This window comes from Xiphophorus couchianus, chromosome 9, assembly GCF_001444195.1.
Source record: "Xiphophorus couchianus chromosome 9, X_couchianus-1.0, whole genome shotgun sequence".
Lineage (NCBI taxonomy): Eukaryota > Metazoa > Chordata > Actinopteri > Cyprinodontiformes > Poeciliidae > Xiphophorus > Xiphophorus couchianus.
In genome coordinates this window covers 31,801,177-31,822,114 of record NC_040236.1, presented here as the reverse complement: position 1 = coordinate 31,822,114, position 20,938 = coordinate 31,801,177, and the positions used below count along the sequence as shown (strand labels likewise).

Genomic DNA, 20,938 nt, shown 5'->3' with positions numbered 1-20,938 from the left:
ATTTTATTTTTGTAATTACAATTTGCACAATTATATAATCAATGGAAATGCTGCTACTAGCTCTAGACATGAGTAAGAAGATTTTGTTTCACAGCTATCCAGACACAGAAATGATTGAGTTGACGCCAACATTTGGTATATTTCTGTTTATTTCCATTCCTTTAGGTCCTTGCGCTCTAGAGAGAGTCACTGCAACACCTGCATTCAATAATGACACCATCCTGGTTGAATGGAAGCAAACGCTGAACTCGCCGCTCTACCTGGTCACAGCTGAAGCCGAAGATAAATCCGTCATTTCCTGTAACAGCTCGTCAAACCAGTGTGTCCTCCAGGATGCCCGGTGCGGCCAACACTACAGCGTCATCGTGTCGGCTTCCTCAGACAAGTGCAGCAGCCTAAGAAGTCCCCCGACGAAGATCAAGACAAGTATTTAAAACAGAATCAGTTCCCCCTTTATGAGCCCCTTGCATGTTGTTGTTTACATCTGGAAACTTTCCGCATGCGCACAACGCTGGAGGGCAAAAAACCGATATTTTTACTTGCCATTCATAACCGCGCTGCCGCGGTAGAACGACTCAGTTACAATGAAACCTGGAGATGTAGGTATTATTAACTCAGTGCTTTGTGCCACAGCAAAGGGAAAATAAACACAGAAAACTGTTGTACATCTCAAAACCACTTCTTTTTTTTCTTGCTCTCTTGTCACCTAAGTTGCCATAGCAACTGACAATGACACATTATGTTTCAGGATTCAAAATTTTAAAAAACAGTCAAACGTTTCCCACACAAAGAACAGAACATTCAGAACATTACAGTTTAATGTTTTCATGTTTTATTTTGTGATTATTACGATTATTAATAAGTGATGGCTGTGGTAGATTTGCTAGCGCTGCTATTAGCTAAGCTAACACTGCGGTGGTTGATTAGCTAATTTAAACACCTGCTCTCCTGGTGATCTGTCAGAGTTGGTGTGGGTCGTCTTTTTTTATTATTATTATTTTTTAACTGAACCAAAACACACTAAATTCCACACCACATCTACATGTTAAGGTTGTCATAGTCAAGCTAGCATAACTGAACTCTCCCTCCCTATTTTTTTCCTAATTAAAACTTTTTCCTTGACCTTGTTTTCAAGTTGTCATAGTGTAGCAAAGCACTGCATCCCTTTTTATTTTATATATTGGGCGTAAATTTAAGATTTAGCGTGTCATATTGATGGTAGTCATCGTTAGCCACCAGCTTTTTCCCCTGTAGCAGGGAGATGGTGGGTGATCTTATGCCTATCCACGTCTTTTGGGATATTTAATCTTTTTCTCCTTTAGCTCCCTGCGTGCCGAGCAATGTGACAGTGGTGTCGCAGTGCCAGGACAGAGGGGCCGTGGTTTCCTGGGAAAAATCGTTGGTGGCCACATCGTACCGGCTGACGGCCAGAGGACAAGATGGCCACGTTGTGGCCTGCAACAACACGGCCAACAACTGCTCCCTGTCTGCCCTGCACTGTGGCCAGGCGTACGGCGTGAGCATCACCGCCGTGGGAGAAAACAGCACCAGTTACCCCAGCAACGATACCTTCAGAACAGGTACAACTGGGGCAGAAACGATTAATTGTTTATTGACATAATCATCAAATCATTTAGAAATTAATTAATTGTTAACTGGAGTGTATAATCATGGCTGGAAAACGTCACCAGATTCACTCTCTGACTTCCTTTATTTTTTATTTCTTTAGTGCCTTGTGCTCCGTCTAATCTCGCCGTGGATATCGACTGTCAGACCAACTACGCCCGGCTGTCTTGGGCTCACACCGACGGCGCTGTGAAGTATTTCAGCCGCGTGTCGTCTGCGGCTGGCGAAGCCTTTCACTGCGACAGCAGCAACACTTCCTGCACACTGAAAAACCTGCAGTGTGGTGGCAACTACAACTTCACCGTTACAGCCTTCGACGGGGCCTGCAACAGCTCGGAAAGCAAACCTCTGCAGGAAGGAGCAGGTAACAGAGTTAATTTAAAATTAAAATAGCATTTCTATTTTTATTGGTGTAACTCTCTCTCTCTTTTGTATCAGCTCCATGCCCACCGTCTCGCCTGAATGTCCGGATGCAGAGGATCAAACTAACGTTCTGGGCCATGATATCCTGGGACAAAGTCAACTGTTCAGGCGTCGAGTATTTGGCTGAAGTGAGAGGCTGGATCAGAAACGACCCGCTGACCCTGATGAAAGTCTCCTCCTACTGGCAGCCCAGGCCGTACTTCGAGCTGCCGATGCCTTGCAGCTCGTCTTTCAACGTGACCGGGTTCTCCAGAAACTCTGGAGGCGTCAGCAAGCCGTCCAGAATCTACACAGGAACCACAGGTAGGTCAAGATTTACAACGTTACTGGAAAAAACAGGCAGAAAATACTGAACATTCACTACAATCAGTGAAAACAAGAAATACGACGGCGTATTAGGACAATTGTAGACAGAAATTTAAAAAAGGAGTCAATTTCTGTCACAAAACTAAGAAATTTTGAGATTAATTCAAGGAATTTTCTAGAAAAAGTACATGTATGAGTTTGAAAACTCTGAAATTAGCTAGAAAAATCTCAAATGTTTAGATTAATCTGAGAAATTTGCTAGGGAAAAAATTTTATTTCTGAACTTGAAGAGTCAAAATCTCAAATTTTGAGAATAACTTGAAAAGTCAAAAATCTGCAAGAGAAAAGTCTGAATTTTTTTAAATTAATCTCCAGAATTTTATAGAAAATTTCTTTGTTCAAAAAGTCACACATTTGCTTAGAATACTCAAATTTTTAAATTAATCTCTAAATTGGAAATACAATTTTTCAAAAATGTGAGTTTTTTCTTGCATTGTTTGGACTTTTGGAGCTCAGAAATGTCCTTGTTCTTTCTATAACATTTCTGAGATTAATCTCAAACTTTAGACTTAGACTTAGACTGACTTTATTGTCATTTTGCATGCACAGGGTGTATACAGAACGAAATTTCGTTGCATACGGCCCAGGACAATGTTTTGAGATTTCAATGTTGTGAGGTTAAAATGTTTTTCTTGCAAATATTCAACTTTTGCAGCTCAGTTTATTTTTTAGAAAGTTTCTGAGATTAAGAATGGCCCCATCATAAATAAAAGTATTTACTCTTCAGTAAAATCTCCATTTATTCTCAAATTTCTGTTTTCCCTCCGAGAATAGAAGTTAGCTTTTTATTGTTACCATTTATTGAAGTTGTCAATTATTATTGCTTTATTGATTTAGAAATGTACTATAGAAATTATATCATGTTAACAATTATTGATGCAAATATGAATGAATGACAGATATGTATAAAGAAAATACTAATAAATAATGTTATAACCAAGATATCATGACTAGTAATTTATTGGATGATGCTGCTGATGTAAAAATAAGTTTATACTTATACCCACTTCTTTGAACGTGTAAATATACTTTATTTTCTTAGTATGTAACTTTGTTTATTATTTTATTAAAGGAAAGTTCAGAGCAGTTAATTTCAATTACCATCGCTGTCTGTTTGTCTCGCAGAGCCTTGTGCGCCGCAAAGGGTTAAATACAGCGGGAACTCGACGTCAGCCATCTTGTCCTGGGACGCGTCGGTGTTGGCCACCAAGTACACGGTCTACAACGTGTCGGGGGGAAGCTGGGTGAAGCTGTGCAACACCACGGGACTCTCCTGCCAGCTGACCAACTTCAACCCTGCTGCCACCACAGTAACAGCCAGCAACGCTGTCGGGGAAAGCAACCCGAGCCAAAACATAACAGGTCCGACAGAAACGGTAGCAGAATCTTACTTGGAGATGTAAGATTCTCAACATCTCCAAGTTGGTTTCCTCTGTTTGAAAAGAACTAAAGTCCCAGACAACATTTATGCCTTGTATAAAGACAATGTTCAAGGACCATTGAAATTTTAAAATAAAGTACATTTCCACCAAAAAACTAAGAAATGTTTTGAAAAAACATTTAAGTTTGAAAGTTAAACATTTTCTAGAACAAAAATCTCAGAAATGTTCATGTTTCTTCTTAAAATGTTGTGATATTAATAAAAAAATATAGTTTCAAAAGTGTAAAACTTTTGACTTTAAAAAGAAATTTCCATGTTTTTTTCCATTTTAGAAATCTTCTGAGATTAACCTCAAAATTTCAGGGTTTTTCTCAAGAATTTTTTTTTTACCTGTAAACCTGAAATTTCCAAGCTTTTTTCTAGAAATCTTCTGAGATTATTCTCAAATTTGAGTTTTTTGGCAGAAATGTTTTCCTCTTTTTATATTCTCTGTCTGCAGCGTTGTAATAATACGGCGTCGTACTGTTATGATTTCCTCTTACTGTGCAAAAATATAAAATTAAATCTAAGAAATAAATAATTCATTTCTGTTCACCAGGTCCAGTCAGAGCACGCAGGAGACGAGATCTGCAACCCGATCAACTCGACAGCGATGAAGAAAGTTAGTGACATATCGATTATTTACTTAATCTAAAGTTGATTGATTTTATCCATCATCTCATGATTACAGTAAGCAGCCATTTTCTTACAAAATCAATCCAAGGGGCACAAATGGCCCACGGGCCGCACTTTGAATATCCCTAGTTTAAGGTGACATTATTAGTTAATCGATTGGAACTCATTTTAATTTAATAACAGAGATTCCAAAAAACTGTAGTCATGTAAAAGAGTAATATATTTTTACTCAAGTAAAAGTAAAAAGTACCCATCCAAGAAATGACTCAATAAAAGTAAAAACTGAATAACTGATCAAATAATCAATCATTTAGTATTTAAAAACATAACCAAATTATAAAGTAGAAATTTTGACATTTTAAGGACCAAAATGACAATAATTCAAATAAGCAACAAAAAATAACGTCGGGCAAAAGAAAATGTGTCCAAATCAGTTTCTATCAATAAAAAACTTATAAAACTAACAAAAGCTGCAGTGTGTTTCTGGTACATTTTTGGTTCAGACATGTTTGTTTTTCATTCAGTGGGTAGAAAAAACTTACATTTTACTCAAGAGTAGAAATACTTCATGATAAAATTACTCAAGTAAAAGTAAAAAGTACAGTTACTAGTTACTATCCAACTCTGTCAATACACCATTAATCGATGATTAATCTCTATAAGTGGACTGTAGTTACTAGTTTTGATGTTGTGGATGTTATTTTGAAGCTTCTTTACGCTCTTTCAGTTCTGGAGACCCCAGAGGTTTTGGCTGTGACAGCGAGCGGCGGGTCCTTGTATGTGAAGTGGAAGATGGTGGACGGAGCGACCGAATACGAGCTCGTCATCGAAGAGGAGCAAAACGCGGCGCAGACGACTCCGCTGCCGAGAGTGAGGAACGTAGGCAGGGATTTTTACACAGAGACTGGCCTCAAACCCGTGACCAGCTACTGCGTCAGAGTGGCAGCAAAGGACGGCCTCAACCGGAGCGACTTCTCCTGGCCGACCTGCAGGAAAACCGGCGCTTCGTAAAGAAACCAATTACTGTAGAGACTGGATGAAAGAGTTTTATCTGGGGTAAAAATGGTTTTTCCACTACGTAGCATCCATCACAGATTTTCTTTTCTGGTTTGTGCTCAAAGAACTTTAGGAAGATAACTGATTGCTTTAATAATCTAAACATGTAGCCATTCATAGCTGTCTAAATGTGTTGCTGAAGCCATATTTATCAAAAGAATTGTTTATTTTTAAGATAGGTTAATACTTTTTTTTTTGGATGATTGTTAACTCTTAAAAACTCAGTAAACCTGATAATTTATCAAGAAATATCCTTTAAATTTATATTTTCTTGGTGACTTACCTGCTCAGATGATGAAATAAAAAGAAATCTATGACATATTAAAGCGAATTTGTGAAATTATTTTGTTGGTGAAATGTCTGCGGCGTTCCAAGAAAAACCTTTTCAAAGCTGACACAAAGAATACAAAGTAATAAAAGCAACGATTTGGTCCAAACAGACCCGAGTTCAACTAAACAGAGTCGACGTGGGATTATATGAAGACAGAAAAACACAAAGAAGCCACATACAATCGCTGCAAATGACCCTGGCAGATGGGCTATACAAACCAAATTAATTACATTTTCTTCATAAAATCATTCCTATACAACGAGATTGAGTTCCTTTCAGAATGAGCTGACAGTGATGGAGGTTCTGTCACTTTAAATCCAAATAAGCTGCCACTGGCCACGCCCACCATCTCAACGGTTACACTCGGCGAAAACGGCCGCAAACAGGTCTATGTTCTGTAAAACCCATTTATGTTGTATCTGTTTGTAATTATTACTGTTCTATGTTGTTCACATATGCTCTTTGTTTGCAATAATAATAATAATAAAAAAAAATTATACCAACCATACATTTTGAAAAAGCAAAATTAGAGCGTCCGGAAGAACCAACAAGAACGCAGCAAGTGGACTCTGGACAGTAAGTTGACAATAAGACGCTTTTTTTTCTGGCAGCGATTTTACAGCGCAAACAGCAGTAAAACCAGCTGACCAACCAGTGTTGGAGCTTAGCTTGGGTTGCTAGGCGACGGGCTGGGCGGGGCTCGGCTTGGGTTGCTAGGTAACGGCTCGGGCTTCTTCGAAACCCAAATGGAAGTACAAAAAGTGAATTTTACATAATACATCCCCTTTACCATTTGATAATAAATATTTTTTACACAAAGAACACAACCTACAGCATTTTTATTACTTTACTAAACATTTACACAGTATTGTATTTAAATATAACCAAATATATTTGGCTCAATAATGAAGTTGCAGTTTTCTAAAGCTGGAACACACAACACACTATCTATAATATTTTTATTTTAAATTTTATTTGTATTAAAGCGATAATATGGGTATTTTTAGAAACATAGTCCCATTTTATAGCACAATCAAGTGACTATGAATGTCTGCCATTGGAGATTTATTCAAACATGCATGAAAGAATCAAGGCAACACTACAGGTATGTTATTGATTAGGGATTATAACATGGTGTAAAGCTCAAAAAGGTAACTTTTACATAATATCCGCCCCTTTAAGCAATATTATATGCAAATCAAATCTGTACAGAATTCATAGGCCTACAACTTAACACTAAAAACAGTAAATCACAACAGACCTCATTAAAATACACCGAACATTTTAAATACTAAAAATGGAATGGAAATTGTAAAAAAAGATATTTCCTAATTACTATTACATTTATATAATGTGTTTCACTGAGTGAATTTTGTTAATGAAGTACATTTTTGACTAATATTCAAATGTATCATTACTCTGCTAAGTGCAGTTCCTTCGCTGGCCTCTGGCAAACAGACATTTAAACGGCGCCCCCTACTGCCGAGGCGGCTAATAGACGGTCACAGTAAACTGTAGTGGAAGGAAAATGAATCCCATTTTCACTCCGTCACTTCACAGCCAACGACATCAGTTTGTCGTCGATTTTGTCAGAAAAAACAAACCTACGAAGGTAGTTACTAAAATTCAAACACGAACTAAGCAGGAATTCAGCTATTTCTTCGTCTTAGCTTGGAAGCTAACGTTTGCTTGTAGCGAAGCCGCTGAACGCCAATATCTAGTTTACCCAGCGTTACCTGTTGATGAGGCGTTTTCTGTCAACTTATTGTCCAGTTGCTTGTTTTTCTTCTCCCACCAGGTCGCTGACCTGGGCTGCGGCGAGTGTAGGCTCCTGAAACAGCTCAAGTTTCAGCGGAGCATTGAGCTGCTGGTCGGCGTGGACATCAATGGTGCCAAAATCAAGAAAAATATGTGAGTGACGAAAAGGGAAGGGCACATTTATAAAAAAAAATTTATCGCTAGCGTACAAATTTTCCACAGGAGTAATGAAAAAATACATATTTATTTTTGTCTACTAATTATTAACAACAATGCATGAACAGTCACGGTTAAGAGCTATTTAGAAACTCCAGTTAACCTAAAAAAAAACAACAACAAAAAACAAACAAACAAACAAAAAAAACTAAACAAGGATCCTGACTTAATTTTGCAAGATCCTGCGAAAGTTTCTCGAGATTTTGTCTCAAGGCACTTAACAATAAAAGTTAATTCAATCCGTTGAAAATGAGAATTTTTCATTCAACTTACCTGGTTAAGTAAAGATTAAATAAAATGAATAAATACAGGCAGATGCCTCCATTTCAATTGATCGGTATATTTTACAAATTAACTTATCTAAGAAAACTTGGCTATTTGCATGCAGTCAATGATTTGCCACAGTCATTTCTCCTGAACGTTCATGTAGTGGCAGGTGTTTGGATAAGTAATTATAATTTTCAAAACAAACAAACAAAAAGGAACTGATCCTAGTACAGAACCGTGTGGGACACAATAACTGACTGCTGCCTCTCACATAATGGGATTGACTGACTAAGTTGGACTTGAAGCACTTTGAATTGCCTTGTTGCTGAAAATGTGCTACTTAAATTAGTTTAAGCTGCTCATTTGTTTTCTGTAACCTTTTCCAGGGTCTGTATTAAGATGTAGCACAGAGTTTAGTGAATTAGCTCTGAAATTACGTCATTTCCATCTTCAGCTACTTCAGTTTCTGCGCTGTGATGTGATTTTTCATTTTTTTAAATAAACCGATGGAAGTTATTTATGTAAACCATTACTTTGAAAGTGAACAGTACATTTTTCTTTTGCTTTATGCAATTCAATTTCTGAATTTGTTGCTTGTTTGTCCCTTCAGGCTCAGACTGGCTCCTCTGTCAACAGACTACCTGCAGCCTACCTTCGACCAGCTCCACATAGATCTGTACCAAGGCTCAGTCACACAAAGGGACGCTCGGCTCACAGGGTTCGACTTGGTGACCAGCATAGAACTGTAAGTGGCTGTTGTAGCTACAAAGTTATTTGTTAAATAATAATTTCTGCTTTCAAACATGTTATTTTGTTATGTCTGTGTTTTTTGCAGTATAGAACACCTCATTCTTCCTGATTTGGAGCTCTTTTCTTCTGTGGTTTTTGGATACATGAGACCAGCGAACGTCATCATCAGCACCCCGAACTCTGAATTCAACAAACTGTTTCCTGGACTGACTGGTTTCAGACACAGCGATCACAAGTTTGAGTGGAACAGATCAGAGTTCAGATCCTGGTGAAGTACAGAGATTCAATTATTCACAAATAAACAACAATGCAGTCAAACATCATGCAAAGTTAATTTTAAAAAGTCCAACTCATTATTTCATCACCCATGGAGTGATATCTCAAGTAGATCTGAAACGATTAATCGTGATTAATCGTTTTATTTAGTAATCAATTAATCATTAACTGGAGTATGCACTCAAAAAAGGTCATTTGCTGAAAAAAACAGCATATTTAGCGCAGTAGTTAGGCCAAAATTAACAAGAAATATATACATTTTGCATGTAGTATAAAAACACCTGTGAATGTCTGTGAATGTTTTAGCTTCACTTGGTTCAAATTCACTAGAGGAATGCTATATTTTTGTATTTTAGGCAATAAAATGTTTATTTTTTATTTATAAGGGGAACTGAATTATTTGTTTGTATTAATATATTTCAAATATTGTATAAAACGGCTCAAGTGGTCAAATGAAAAATTTGCACAACGATTTTTCTTTATCTGATTAATCGTTAGAAAAACAAATTAATCAAGAAACATAATGGGTCTCCTATAAAGCCAGATATTTCAAAAGAAAGTAATTTAACAAAAAAGGAGCAACTTTTGTAAATATAAGTAAAAAAATTGTTTGTTTTGTGAATATGAATTAAAATAATTTACTATGTCGTGCATTTTAAAATGACAAAATGAGACAACAATGTTCTGGTGAAAAAGTTGAGTACATGGACTCATTTCAGGCTTTTAAACAACAATTGTGCCTGTTGGATTTTCCCTTTTAAAGTCCGTTTTGCATCCTGCAGGGCTCTTAAAGTGTGTTTGGATTATGGCTACAAGGCTGAATTCACCGGAGTTGGAGAAGCGCCTCAGGAGCTGCAGGAAAGTGTCGGTTTCTGCTCCCAGATTGGTGTGTTTCAACGTACGAACGTTTTACCCAACAGATTTGAGGAGGAAGTGTTTTTCTACACTTTGGTGAGTTTATTCCTCTATAAACAGCTGGTTCTCACATGCATCACTTAGGGCTGAAACGATTAATTGTGATCAATCAATTACTGTAAATAATCGTCGACTAATGTAGTAATCGATTAATCATTAACTGGAGTAAAGTGCAATGATACAGCAGTCCTTTGGTCTACTTGAACCGGCTGAACTGAAGCTGCCACTTGAGGAGTTTTGATTAAAATATATTCATAGACAAAGGTTTTCTTTATGTTAAACATAAAATGTATATATATATATATATATTGTTACGGTTTTGACTTAATTACTGCTTTAAATATGTAGTTTTTTTTCTCAACAAATTGTCTTTTGTTGAGCCTGTAAACTTCAGTTAATGATTAATTGATTATTAAATTAGTTAACAATTGCTTCATTAATTGATTAATCACAATTAATCCAGTTAATTGTTTCAGCCATACTCTAAAATACGGAAACAAAAGGATGTCCAGATTGTCCAAAAATTAAGTCTTCAAAGACCAAACATATACTTAATCACCCTAAGAAGGCAAAAACTAGGGTGATACAAAGTTTATGTTTGTACTTCTCGGCTTTGATATTTGAACCCATGGTTTTTTGTTTTAGGTGTACTCTGTAAATTACCCCACTTTGTGTGACAACAACACTTTCATCGAAGTCCTGCTGAGTGAGGTTGTGTATAGGGCAGAACAAATGAAGAACAGCTGGATGGAGAAAACGACTGGAGGGACGAATTGGGGTTTACCACACAGTCAGACTGAACAACAGAAACGATCAGGTAGACGAAGACGCTGAATTAAAACTGCATTTCTCTGCTTTAGTTTGTATAAAACATCTTTTTCCGTTCAGCATGTACAGAAAGGTTGGATTGTCCAGGTGGAGGTGAAGGGGAGGAGCTTACCGAGTCGCTTTGGACAACCAAGCAAGAAGAGTCCGGGACATTAAACAGGTTTGTTTCCGTTTGGAAGAGAAGAAATGTTTAAATTCTGACAATTCTGTTCACTTTGGGAACAAAACGTTGCATGGATTTCTCTAAAATCAAGAACAAGCTGTATGAATAAATACATGCAAATATGTAAAATAACAAGTAACAACTAGATGCATAAAGATGTGTGAATGCATGTATCCAATGTTGTGTTTTTGTGTTTGTTGTTGTTTCAGGTTTGTGGTCGTTCCTCTGGCGGCGCTCTGCTCCTTCTGTCCGAAAATCGCTGAACTGAGTGGAAATCTTTCAAACCTGAGACGTCTCCTGATGGATCAGCCTCAAGTTAAACTCTCTCAGGACGGATTCTCTCTACTCGTAAAATGTGAAGAACAAGGTACTGCCTCGTTACTGCAGAATGTGAACTGTGTAATTTGTATTGAGACATTTTTGGTCCAAATACTTTCAGTTAAACATAACTTTAATCAACACTGTTATTAATAAAAACCACATTTCTGGCATGTTTCCTTCTGAGTTTTTTTTAAATCACTTCTTACTTTTAAGACCCTTTGTAGTTTCTATTATGTTTATTTTTAAAACCTTTTAGTAGGGCTGCAACTAACAATTGTTGATAATTGATTATTCAGACAGTCGATTAATCATATATAAAAATGGCCGATTCTGCAGATTTCTCATTTAACCACTTAAGCCTTTGTTTAAACAATATTCAAAATGATTGAAAACACAAACAAATAATTCAGTTCCTTTTTAAGTAAGAAAATAGACATTTTATTGCCTAAAATGCAATAACAAGGTATTCCTTTTGTGAACGATTAATCGTTTGTAGATTGATTAATTTTTTTCATTAACCAATTAATAATTGGATATCAAATTGTGCTTAACTGGAGCTTTTTTTTTTTAACAGAATTTGAATCAGGTGAAGCGAAAGCTTGAGTAGCTCTGAATGAACTTATTTACAAACAAATTAGATTTTTTTTTATTTTAAGTGCACATTGGGTGTATCCTTTTGTACAGTTTTGGCTTAATTATTGCTTTAAATATGTCATTCTGTCAGCGAATAACATTTTTTTTTGAGTGTATAATGCAGTTAATGACTAATTGATTACCAAATTAGATGGCGATTATCCCAATAATCGGTTAATCACGATTAATCGTTCCAGTCCTATATTTTAGTTCCAGGTGATGCAGGAGGAATTAATTGCGTTAAAAAAATTTCTTTACACCTTAAAATATATGTAAATAATTAATCAAAATGAATGTATTAAAGTTGCTAAACCTGTAAAACATGTTTCACTATCTGAATGGAATGTTTTTGACTTTTAATTTTACTTTTCTGATGCTTTGAATTCATAAAAAGGTTTGTGTAATCTACAGTTTGTCCAGCAGATGTCAGAACTGCCTAAAGTTTAGAGAACTGAATGTTCCTGCTCCAAAACATGCGAATGCTTTGCATTTTAATTTTTTTCTGCATGTACTCGGACCCTCTTGATTGGATTTTGTTGTTTTTCAGAGCCAGAACAGATTGACAGCGATGAAGAGGAGGATGAGGAAGATGCGCCAGCCGTCCAGTGTTCCCATCAAACTGAACCAGAGGAAGACTGGGAAGCAAATATTTGACTTGGAGAAATTGGTTTTGTTGTAGTGTAAATTAATCCACCCTAAGGAGAATGTTAAAAAAAAAAGGAAAAGTTTTTCAGTTCTTTTTTGTCTGAAGGCTCGTAAACTGAAAATAAACCCGAACAATGAATCGTGATTCTTCCACCTCATAGAAAAACTCAAACAGCATCGCGGCGTTTAAACTGTTTTATTCAGCAGTGCTGGGGAGACATTTTGCCGATCAATACAGTCATTAGGGAAGCAGTTTGTCAAAAAAACAAATCCGTAACAGAGAACACTCAACGTGTCAGAAAGTCACTTTACAATAGATTAGTTTACAGTTTTAATTAGACGACAGCTTCACAGAAGAGAAAAGCACCATGTTTGGAACATGTTAGGTACCGAGATGAGCGCCACACAGATAAACGCTTTATTCCAAACAAAAAGACAAAAAAATCACCTTCAGACGAAAAGACAAATGGCACCCAGAGTTTAAACATTTAGTACCAAATTGCTCATTAAAAAGACACTTTATTTTCAGACAACATTTATTAAAAATGTCACATCGGCAACAAAGATTAGAAAACTAAAACGATAGTATCTTTTTTCTTCTTCAGAAATCTTCAAATCAAAAACAACTAAAAATGATTAATTACTTCAGACGACATTTTATGAGAACAAAATTACATTTTGGATGATGAACAAGTGAACAATTATTCCTTCAACGTGAAAATGGATGGCACAATAAAATGAGAACGAGGAGGATAAAATGCGTCTGGCTTTGACTGGAAACTTCCGTAAAGCTCAGAAGATTATAACCATGCATGTCACAAAATGGCCTAGTTAAAACACCAAAGGCTTGTGCAGATACGGCTGTAATGAGTTTAACATTTATTCTACGATTTGCAGTCACTTCTGATGGAAAAACAAAACTTAAAGATTCAGCAGAGCCTGTTTTCTAGACGGTTGACCTGTTGATACTCGTCAAGTTATTTACCTACTTTGTTCTGAAACATCATGAACTTTGAACTCTAACAGGATATAAACAGTCTTCATACAATAAGAGGAATTCAGCACAGATTCAATCAATAGTGCAGTTTTCTACCATAGGTTTTCCTTCCACTCAACTTTCCCCAAGTATTCTTGGATGGTTAATTTAATAATTACATTTTTATGTAATTATTAAATCCTCCTTGCTGAGGGTCTCAGTTACTGGCTGCTGGACAACGGTCAGGTTGGTTTTCTTCACAATGATTGTGAGAACGATTTATTTAAATATCAACGTGTGTGTGATGTACGGAAGACAAATAGGGCCACTAGAAAAAACAAACAAAATTACACTTTTTTCCCCCAAAATTCAGATTTTTTCCCCCTTCAGAATTCTGAATTTAATCTCAGAATTTTGACTTTTTCTCTCAAAGTCAGAATTTTATTAAATTTTTTTCACTGGCCTTAATCCTCTTCCATATTAGTGAATCTTAAATGAGATTACTTAAATATAAATTGTTGCTGTTTGCTCTAAATGCCTCTGACCGTTGAGTTTTCTTCTTGGCAGTGGATCACTTTACTAGATTTTTTGCTGTTCAGTTTGTTTACAAACAAAACTGCAACATATGCTCCAGATTCACAAGAGCCAGTTAATCAGTCAAACATGAACTTTCATTGTTTTGTTGTTTTCTTTGTAATTTCCCTGACCTGCAGGTCGGTGTGGATTGATGAAGCACAGCTTTTAAGCAAAATGCACATTAATTCAAGCTATTAATTCTCACATTTTTACCTACAGTTTCATTTAATGATGCAAAGTGGGAACATTTTTATTAATAAGTTGCTAATTCTAAAATAAATTTGGTTGTTCAATTTCTGGATGGATTAGAAGCGTAAAATACAGGCTAAAAATCTAGTTTAAAAAAAAAAAAGCAGTTTTGGTAAACAAATCAAGTTTTGCTCTTTTTGTCTTTGACAGTTTCAACATTAAATTACATAAAATCCCATCACTCATTCAACACAGGAGTCTCACACATTGTCACCCACTCATTGTCCGCATTCACACATAAAATAGCTTACATCTTATGTTTCTGTAGTAAAATATTCTCACCTTGAAAACACAAACAGTTATCGGTGCCAACTGCAGCTCTTCAGCTGCTTGCAGGCAAATCTTCCAGATAAAGTCCTATCTTAAGTACGTCCAAAACAAGCAGACTAAAGGAATGCATCAAAAACACTTTTCACTTTAAAGGTGCACAAAGAGAAATTAATCTCCTCTCATTGACGTAATAAAAAAATGCATAAACATGTAGATCTGCCAGCACCCAAACTGAGTAAAAACATTCAACTGAAATATGATATAACAGTTTCTTGGAGTGATTTGATAAACAACCATTTTAATTCTTTAATCTACAGCTCTGCGTGTTTATCTGAGATGATATCTTGCCACTTCTTTCTCTTGAATGTATGACAGTGGCTTAAATGAACACAAGGGGGCGCTATGGTTATGACAGAAATCAGTGATCAGGCTTGACACAGTGCTGATAATAAGGGGCGTTGTGTTTGCTATGGGAATTGAGAAACAAACGCAAACCATTTGTTTAAAGTGTGATCAAGGTCATCCTGTTATCGCAGCGCTAATGCTTCATCACCACCTGTTCGTATGCTCCAGCGCCAACCCTGAAGAAAGAAAAAAGATTACATTAAACCACCACAATTTATTTATTTTTTGCTAGCAATGTCTAAAAGTAGCCTTGCTGTATTTAGAATATATCACGTGACCAAAAAATATTACAAAACAGACTAATCAAATGTATTTGAAAGGCATCAAAACGTTAACCATATTACATCTAAGAATGTTTATACACCTCCGGTAGATTTGGTTCGATCTGGGATCAAAATTGCAACATTTGTTAAATTTTCAGCTGGTGTGTCAAACCATCCAAACTAATTGAAGAACCTGTTCCCCTCCTGTCCTGTGGGGGCGCTGTACCAAGATCCACTGAAGGAAACAACACAAAAATCTCTGAACTTGGTTCTCTGAGCACAACTAAGATTTTCATGAAATGTAAACAAATATCTAACGTATAATCGCGTTAGATTTTAGCGATTTATAGGATTTTTGTTTGTAAAAGACCATGAGTCATTTCTCCCGCTAGCAATAGACTTGAGTGTTTTTTTTTTTTATTTACCCATAATGCCCAGCATAATAGTCTACTTCCTCCTTTTGGACCGGTCTCCAGTCTGCTTAGCATTCATTGTTCATTCATACTAGCCCTATTTAATCCAGTTTAATCAAACTCTAGTTCATTTGTCTAGAAAGTCTGGTTCTTTTGGGAGGTGTGAATGTGTAAACGGACCAAAACAGCAAACTCTGGTCCGTCTAAAAAGCTTGGACTCGGTTCAGTTGAAGTGAACTCTCGTGCGATTTGAATGCATATGTGAACACCAAGCAGACCAGAGACGGCTCCAAATGTAAGAAGCGGACTACAGAGCAGGGATTTCTGGGTAAATACAACCAAAGTGAACATGATAGCCTCTAGCTAGCAAGAAATGGCTTGTAGTCTTTTACCAACGACAAATAAAAAACCCTACTGACACTACTTTATTTTTGTTTACGTTTCATTTAGAAGGAAGTTGCGCTCAGTGTCTTCTTCAAAGGTTTTCATGTTGTTTCCTTGAGTAGTCCTTGGTGCAGCGCCCCCACAGGTGAGAAGGGGAATAGGTTTTTCAATTAATTTGGTTGGTTTGACTCAGTGAGTTGAAAATGCAACAAATGTAACAATTTTGGTCTCAAATCAAACTGAGCCTACCAGACTATCAGGTGTGGAAACATCCTCACATCTGACTGAACCGCACCAGAGTTCTCTTCAACCAAATCGAGACCTAAGCTTGTAGACGGACCAGAGTTCGCTTTTCTTGGTTGATTTATGTATTCCCCAAACGAACCGGATTTTCCAAGCAAATGAGCTAAAGTTCAATTTAAGCAAACTAAACAGGGCCGGTGTGAATGAAACCGGAATTGTCATATTTTGTGCGAATGGTACTAAATTATAATTACCCCCCCAAGGACACAACTCTAATTTAGATAATCGGCAATTCATACAATGCAAATCTGAGTCTCCAAAGCTCACCTGGTGGGCAGATGATGGCTTCCCAGGGCTGTGCTTCCTCCCGGCCCAACAAACAGACGCAAGCCTTCCTCTGAAGCAGACACAGTTGTGGTAACAGTCATTGCAGGAGGCACCCACTGCCTCCTGTATAATTCTAGTCATGAGGAGCAGCCAGTTGCTAGGCAATCTAAAAATAATCATGTATTGACAGCAGCTCTCTTTTCTTAGCTTTGAGCTGAATGAGACCTTGGAAAGAAACACAATGCTGTCCTAAAAGCTCACACAAACTGACTCACAGCATAACAGAAGAGTACCGGCTAATTCGTTGTTATGCAAACTAGCCGTGCATCTCTTGTAATTATCGTTATTCATTCTTATAGCAACATGTGGCTGAAAGATTTTAGTTGATAATTAGGCCAGTTTTCTCACCTTCAGCACTGGAGTCCAGTAAGCTGGGTGTAAAATCTTGACTTTGTAAAATCTTTTCCACAACATCATCAGCGTCCACCCGAGTGTCATCCATTCTTTTCAGCTGAGACTCCATGGAGTCCTGTTTTATTGGATGTCTAAACAGAAAGAGGACAGAAGTAAATACACTTCCTTTGACACAAACTGGTCGTTATTTCATTCTAACTATCAAGTAGGGATGAAAACAAGCAACTATTTAATATCAATAAGTTTATTGGATTAAAATTTGTTCCAATTGATTAACTAAAAGCGTCCATAGAGCTTCTTTTAGTGTTGTAGTTTAGCCGCCCTCCAGCAGAGGGCGCCGCTGGTCATCCTTAAGCGTAGCCGTTGATTTAGAATTAAAGATGGCGGCGGAGCCGTTGTTGAACGGTAAAGAGAAACGGTCTAAACAGAGTCCAGTGTGGGATGATAAATGAACTTTATGCGGCTCTGCTTTGAAATATAGACACTCAACCAACTCCTGAAGTTTCACCTTAATGGCGACGTGAGAAACGTCTCATTCAGGAAATTACCGATCAGCTACAGAAGATGACGCGACAGAAAAGCGGAGGGCAAAACGCAGAAAAAATTTAACCTGATGGAAACAACATGACGCCACAGTTTATGTGAGTTTATTCACTTCATGCAGCGAAGTTTTAACATTCCTCCAAGAGCAACTACAGGCTACATATTTCTGTATGAATATCTGCAAGTTGGGAATTAAGCGTTTCATCTTTAATTTTTCTATTCAGCAACCTTCTTGATTCGTTATATCTTATATGTCTAAATTTAATAATGTGAGAACAATTTTCTTTTTATTCCGTCACTATTTAACGCAGCTGACACAAAATAACGTGAAAATGTTTTCTCATATGAAAAATGTAGCCCTTGACTCAAGAGAAACCTCATATTTTTAAGAAAATGTCCTCTTCTGTCATGAGTCAATCAGATCAATCAACTTTATATTAACTAATTGATCAATAACTGAACTCAGGCTTTAAAAATGTTACCTGAAAAAAAATCTGATTGTACAGACAGATGGGCAAATAAAATTTTTTCATGTGTTGGATACACTTTATTTAAAAACTAGCACATAGGTTGGAGCAACTCTGTTCTATGATTTCAGACATAATTTTATTTGTTTATTTTATTCATTTAAAATCTAAAATGAATGTCATGTTGACATAAGATTTGAATGAAAAGGAGTAGTAGGAGTAAGAAAAATAGTTTCTCTCAAAATTCAATTTGCTATACAATAAGTAGCTAAGCATCAATTAACAATCCATGTAAATGAATGTTTAAACACCAACAGGCAATGTGGATATATAAATATATTTATTTATGACACTACTGAATGAATACTTCATTATACTTTGATAGAATATTGTATTTTATTAAACGTAAAAATGTATCTACTCTGGTTTCTTCAGACAGATTTGTTAAACAGAAATAATAAAACTATTGTGAATAGGACGAGTAATATGTCTATAAATATGAATATTTTTCAGCCCTTATTTTGAACTTGAAATGAATCCTCATGCTTCTGGTGTCTGCAGCCTGTATTTTGGGCTTTAAGCATTTCTGAAACGCCTGAATGCACAAACAGCAGAGCGCTTGTTGCAATGTGCTGAAAACGCACTGTAAAAAAAATATAACCTCCACAGGCTGTGAATGTTGAGCGTGTGGTGTTGGAAAAAAAAAAAAACTGGAGTCAACTGGTGAAACTTTGTCCTACAAACACTACAATGTGCGGTAACTGGTTTCCAGCTACTAAACTGGGACATGCAGTGTTGACAGCAGGCTGTGGTGTTAACCACTTTACAATAAACAGAAGTCAGGCTGACTTGAAACATACTTTTGAGGAAGATGCACAAAGAAACCAGCTTCTTTGGTCATATTTCTGCAAGATGGTTTTCAAAATTAATTTCAAGTATAAAAACATAGGAATACATTGAGATCAGATGTGGTAGCTTCACAAGTATCACCGTTTAACAGGTTAAATTACTTAGACTTTTGTCTGGAACCAAAGTTTGAAGTGACACGTGGCTTTACAAGCCGACTGAAACCAGACTGACTTGTTTGACGCAGCACTTCCTGTCACAGTTTCATGTTGCGTTGTTGTCGCCGAGGTTTCACGGCAACCAGTGATTCAAGCTGTGGGTATATTTATGAGCTATACATATATTTAGGGAATAAAAGTGTAATCGATGATGCTGTTTCCATTTGTCTTAAGGCAGAGACAAATTACCAAACAACACAGATAAATAAAAGTGAGTGGTTGTTGTAAAAGTCTGGCAGTTAAAGTTTAAGTGCATCATGCTGTTGTAGTTGAAATGGGGCTGAAACGATTAATCAACTGAAATTAACTAATTTATTAATCAATTAATTAACTAAGAAAAAAGAAAAAACAGAGCAGTAATTATGCCAAAACTGTACAAAAATATATTTACATTTTGCATTTAAGATAAAAACACCTTTTTCTGTAAATGTGTTTTAGCCAAAACTTTTCAAGTGGCCTCAAGGTTTTAGCTTCACCCAGTTCAAATTTACTGAAAGGAATGCAATGTTACTGCATATTAGGCAATACAATGTTTATTTTCTTACTTAAAGAATTTAACTATTTGCATATTTTAATGTATTTTTAATTTTGTATAAAAACACATAAGTGGTTAAATGAAAAATCTTTTTCTGTGACAATTTTTATACGACAAACCAATTAATCATCAGAATAATCGATTACTACAATAATCTATAGTTGCAGTTAAACCCATTTGTGGCAGGACATTTTTTTACCCACCAAACATGGCAACGAGAGCTTCCTGTGACAACAAAACCACAAATATCCTTCCGCTGCTTCGCCGAGCAGCTTTTGAGACGATCAGGTGTGATATTTACAGGAAATGTGGGAACTTGCACCAAAGTCACTCCACTAGTCCTGCCATTCATCCAACCGTCTTAATAATAGAGTTTGTGCACTTTAAAGCATTTTAAACTTGACCAGCATCACACTCTGGAGTTAAAAACAATAAAAATGAGCTAAAAAATTACTATTATGATATAATTTATTACTGTTTGTAAAAATGCTTTGTGGAAGCATTCTACTGCAGGGACAAGGTAACTTAAAATATAACATTATTTTATGATTTGAAATGTCTCTCTTGCATACACCTTATACACCTGACTGGTCCGAAAGCAAAACACTAATTTAACTAAAACAATTACACAGTTTCAATAACTTTAATGTATAAAATACAAGCTAAACTTTATGTAAATTCAATCAATATCAATACGTCATTAAGCCATTAGGAATAATAAATATTCGTTACATTGGAACAATCCAAAAAAAGTCACGGTAAATTACCTTCCTGCTCAAATTAAATCCTTGGAACAAAATAAACACCAAAAAAATTTCTTGCTGTTTTCTGGAATTTAGCAAATCGAAATAATTTTGGTAATTCTAGCTAACCTAAAACAAGGAAAGTTTGGTCTGTAACTTCAGACATATTTTTATTATGTGTATGAAAATATAAGGTTTCAGCTGTTGATGCTTTCTAAATCTAGGCTTTTAGTCGAATGTTAGATTGGACCTTATTACAAAACTGTGCAGTTTGAATATGCAGAACTTTCCAAACTTTGGAAACACCTGACTGAAATTCTCGCATTTCCAAGGATTTAAATTATTATGATTAGGACTTAAATTATTAAGATTATGGACTTGGTGATAAAAACTCATCGGTTTGCTGCTCCGCGCGGAGAGCTGGTGATAAACTCAC

The 20,938-nt window shown here is 36.2% G+C and overlaps 3 protein-coding genes across 5 annotated transcripts in view; 2 read left to right on the top strand and 1 right to left on the bottom strand.

Moving 5' to 3' along the window:
* Positions 1-5,853, top strand: part of fndc7b (fibronectin type III domain containing 7b) — a 61,533-nt gene extending 55,680 nt beyond the window's left edge. Inside the window, exons 53-59 of the mRNA XM_028026987.1 lie at positions 166-426; positions 1,323-1,580; positions 1,730-1,990; positions 2,065-2,352; positions 3,541-3,777; positions 4,395-4,457; positions 5,199-5,853. Coding sequence (XP_027882788.1) covers positions 166-426; positions 1,323-1,580; positions 1,730-1,990; positions 2,065-2,352; positions 3,541-3,777; positions 4,395-4,457; positions 5,199-5,482 — 1,652 coding nt within the window. The 3' untranslated portion in view covers positions 5,483-5,853. The remainder of the gene's footprint in view (positions 1-165; positions 427-1,322; positions 1,581-1,729; positions 1,991-2,064; positions 2,353-3,540; positions 3,778-4,394; positions 4,458-5,198) is intronic.
* Positions 5,854-6,350: 497 nt separating this feature from the next.
* Positions 6,351-13,137, top strand: henmt1 (HEN methyltransferase 1). 3 transcript variants are annotated; one of them, XM_028027042.1, is made up of 9 exons: positions 6,351-6,434; positions 7,657-7,769; positions 8,710-8,844; positions 8,935-9,117; positions 9,908-10,076; positions 10,686-10,857; positions 10,929-11,028; positions 11,241-11,398; positions 12,533-13,137. In XM_028027042.1, coding segments are annotated over exons 2-9 (1,026 nt in total). In that variant the 5' UTR covers positions 6,351-6,434; positions 7,657-7,767; the 3' UTR covers positions 12,640-13,137. The 3 variants fall into 3 exon arrangements, with proteins under 3 accessions (XP_027882843.1, XP_027882842.1, XP_027882844.1); XM_028027041.1 differs by lacking the exon at positions 6,351-6,434 and adding an exon at positions 7,326-7,470; XM_028027043.1 differs by lacking the exon at positions 6,351-6,434 and adding an exon at positions 7,326-7,470 and having other exon boundaries at positions 11,241-11,430; positions 12,533-13,086.
* Positions 12,812-20,938, bottom strand: part of fam102bb (family with sequence similarity 102 member Bb) — a 22,927-nt gene continuing 14,800 nt past the window's right edge. Inside the window, exons 9-11 of the mRNA XM_028027047.1 lie at positions 17,145-17,281; positions 16,737-16,806; positions 12,812-15,282 (exon numbers count right to left, since the gene is read on the bottom strand). Of these exons, the coding sequence (XP_027882848.1) occupies positions 15,240-15,282; positions 16,737-16,806; positions 17,145-17,281 (250 nt within the window). The 3' untranslated portion in view covers positions 12,812-15,239. The remainder of the gene's footprint in view (positions 15,283-16,736; positions 16,807-17,144; positions 17,282-20,938) is intronic.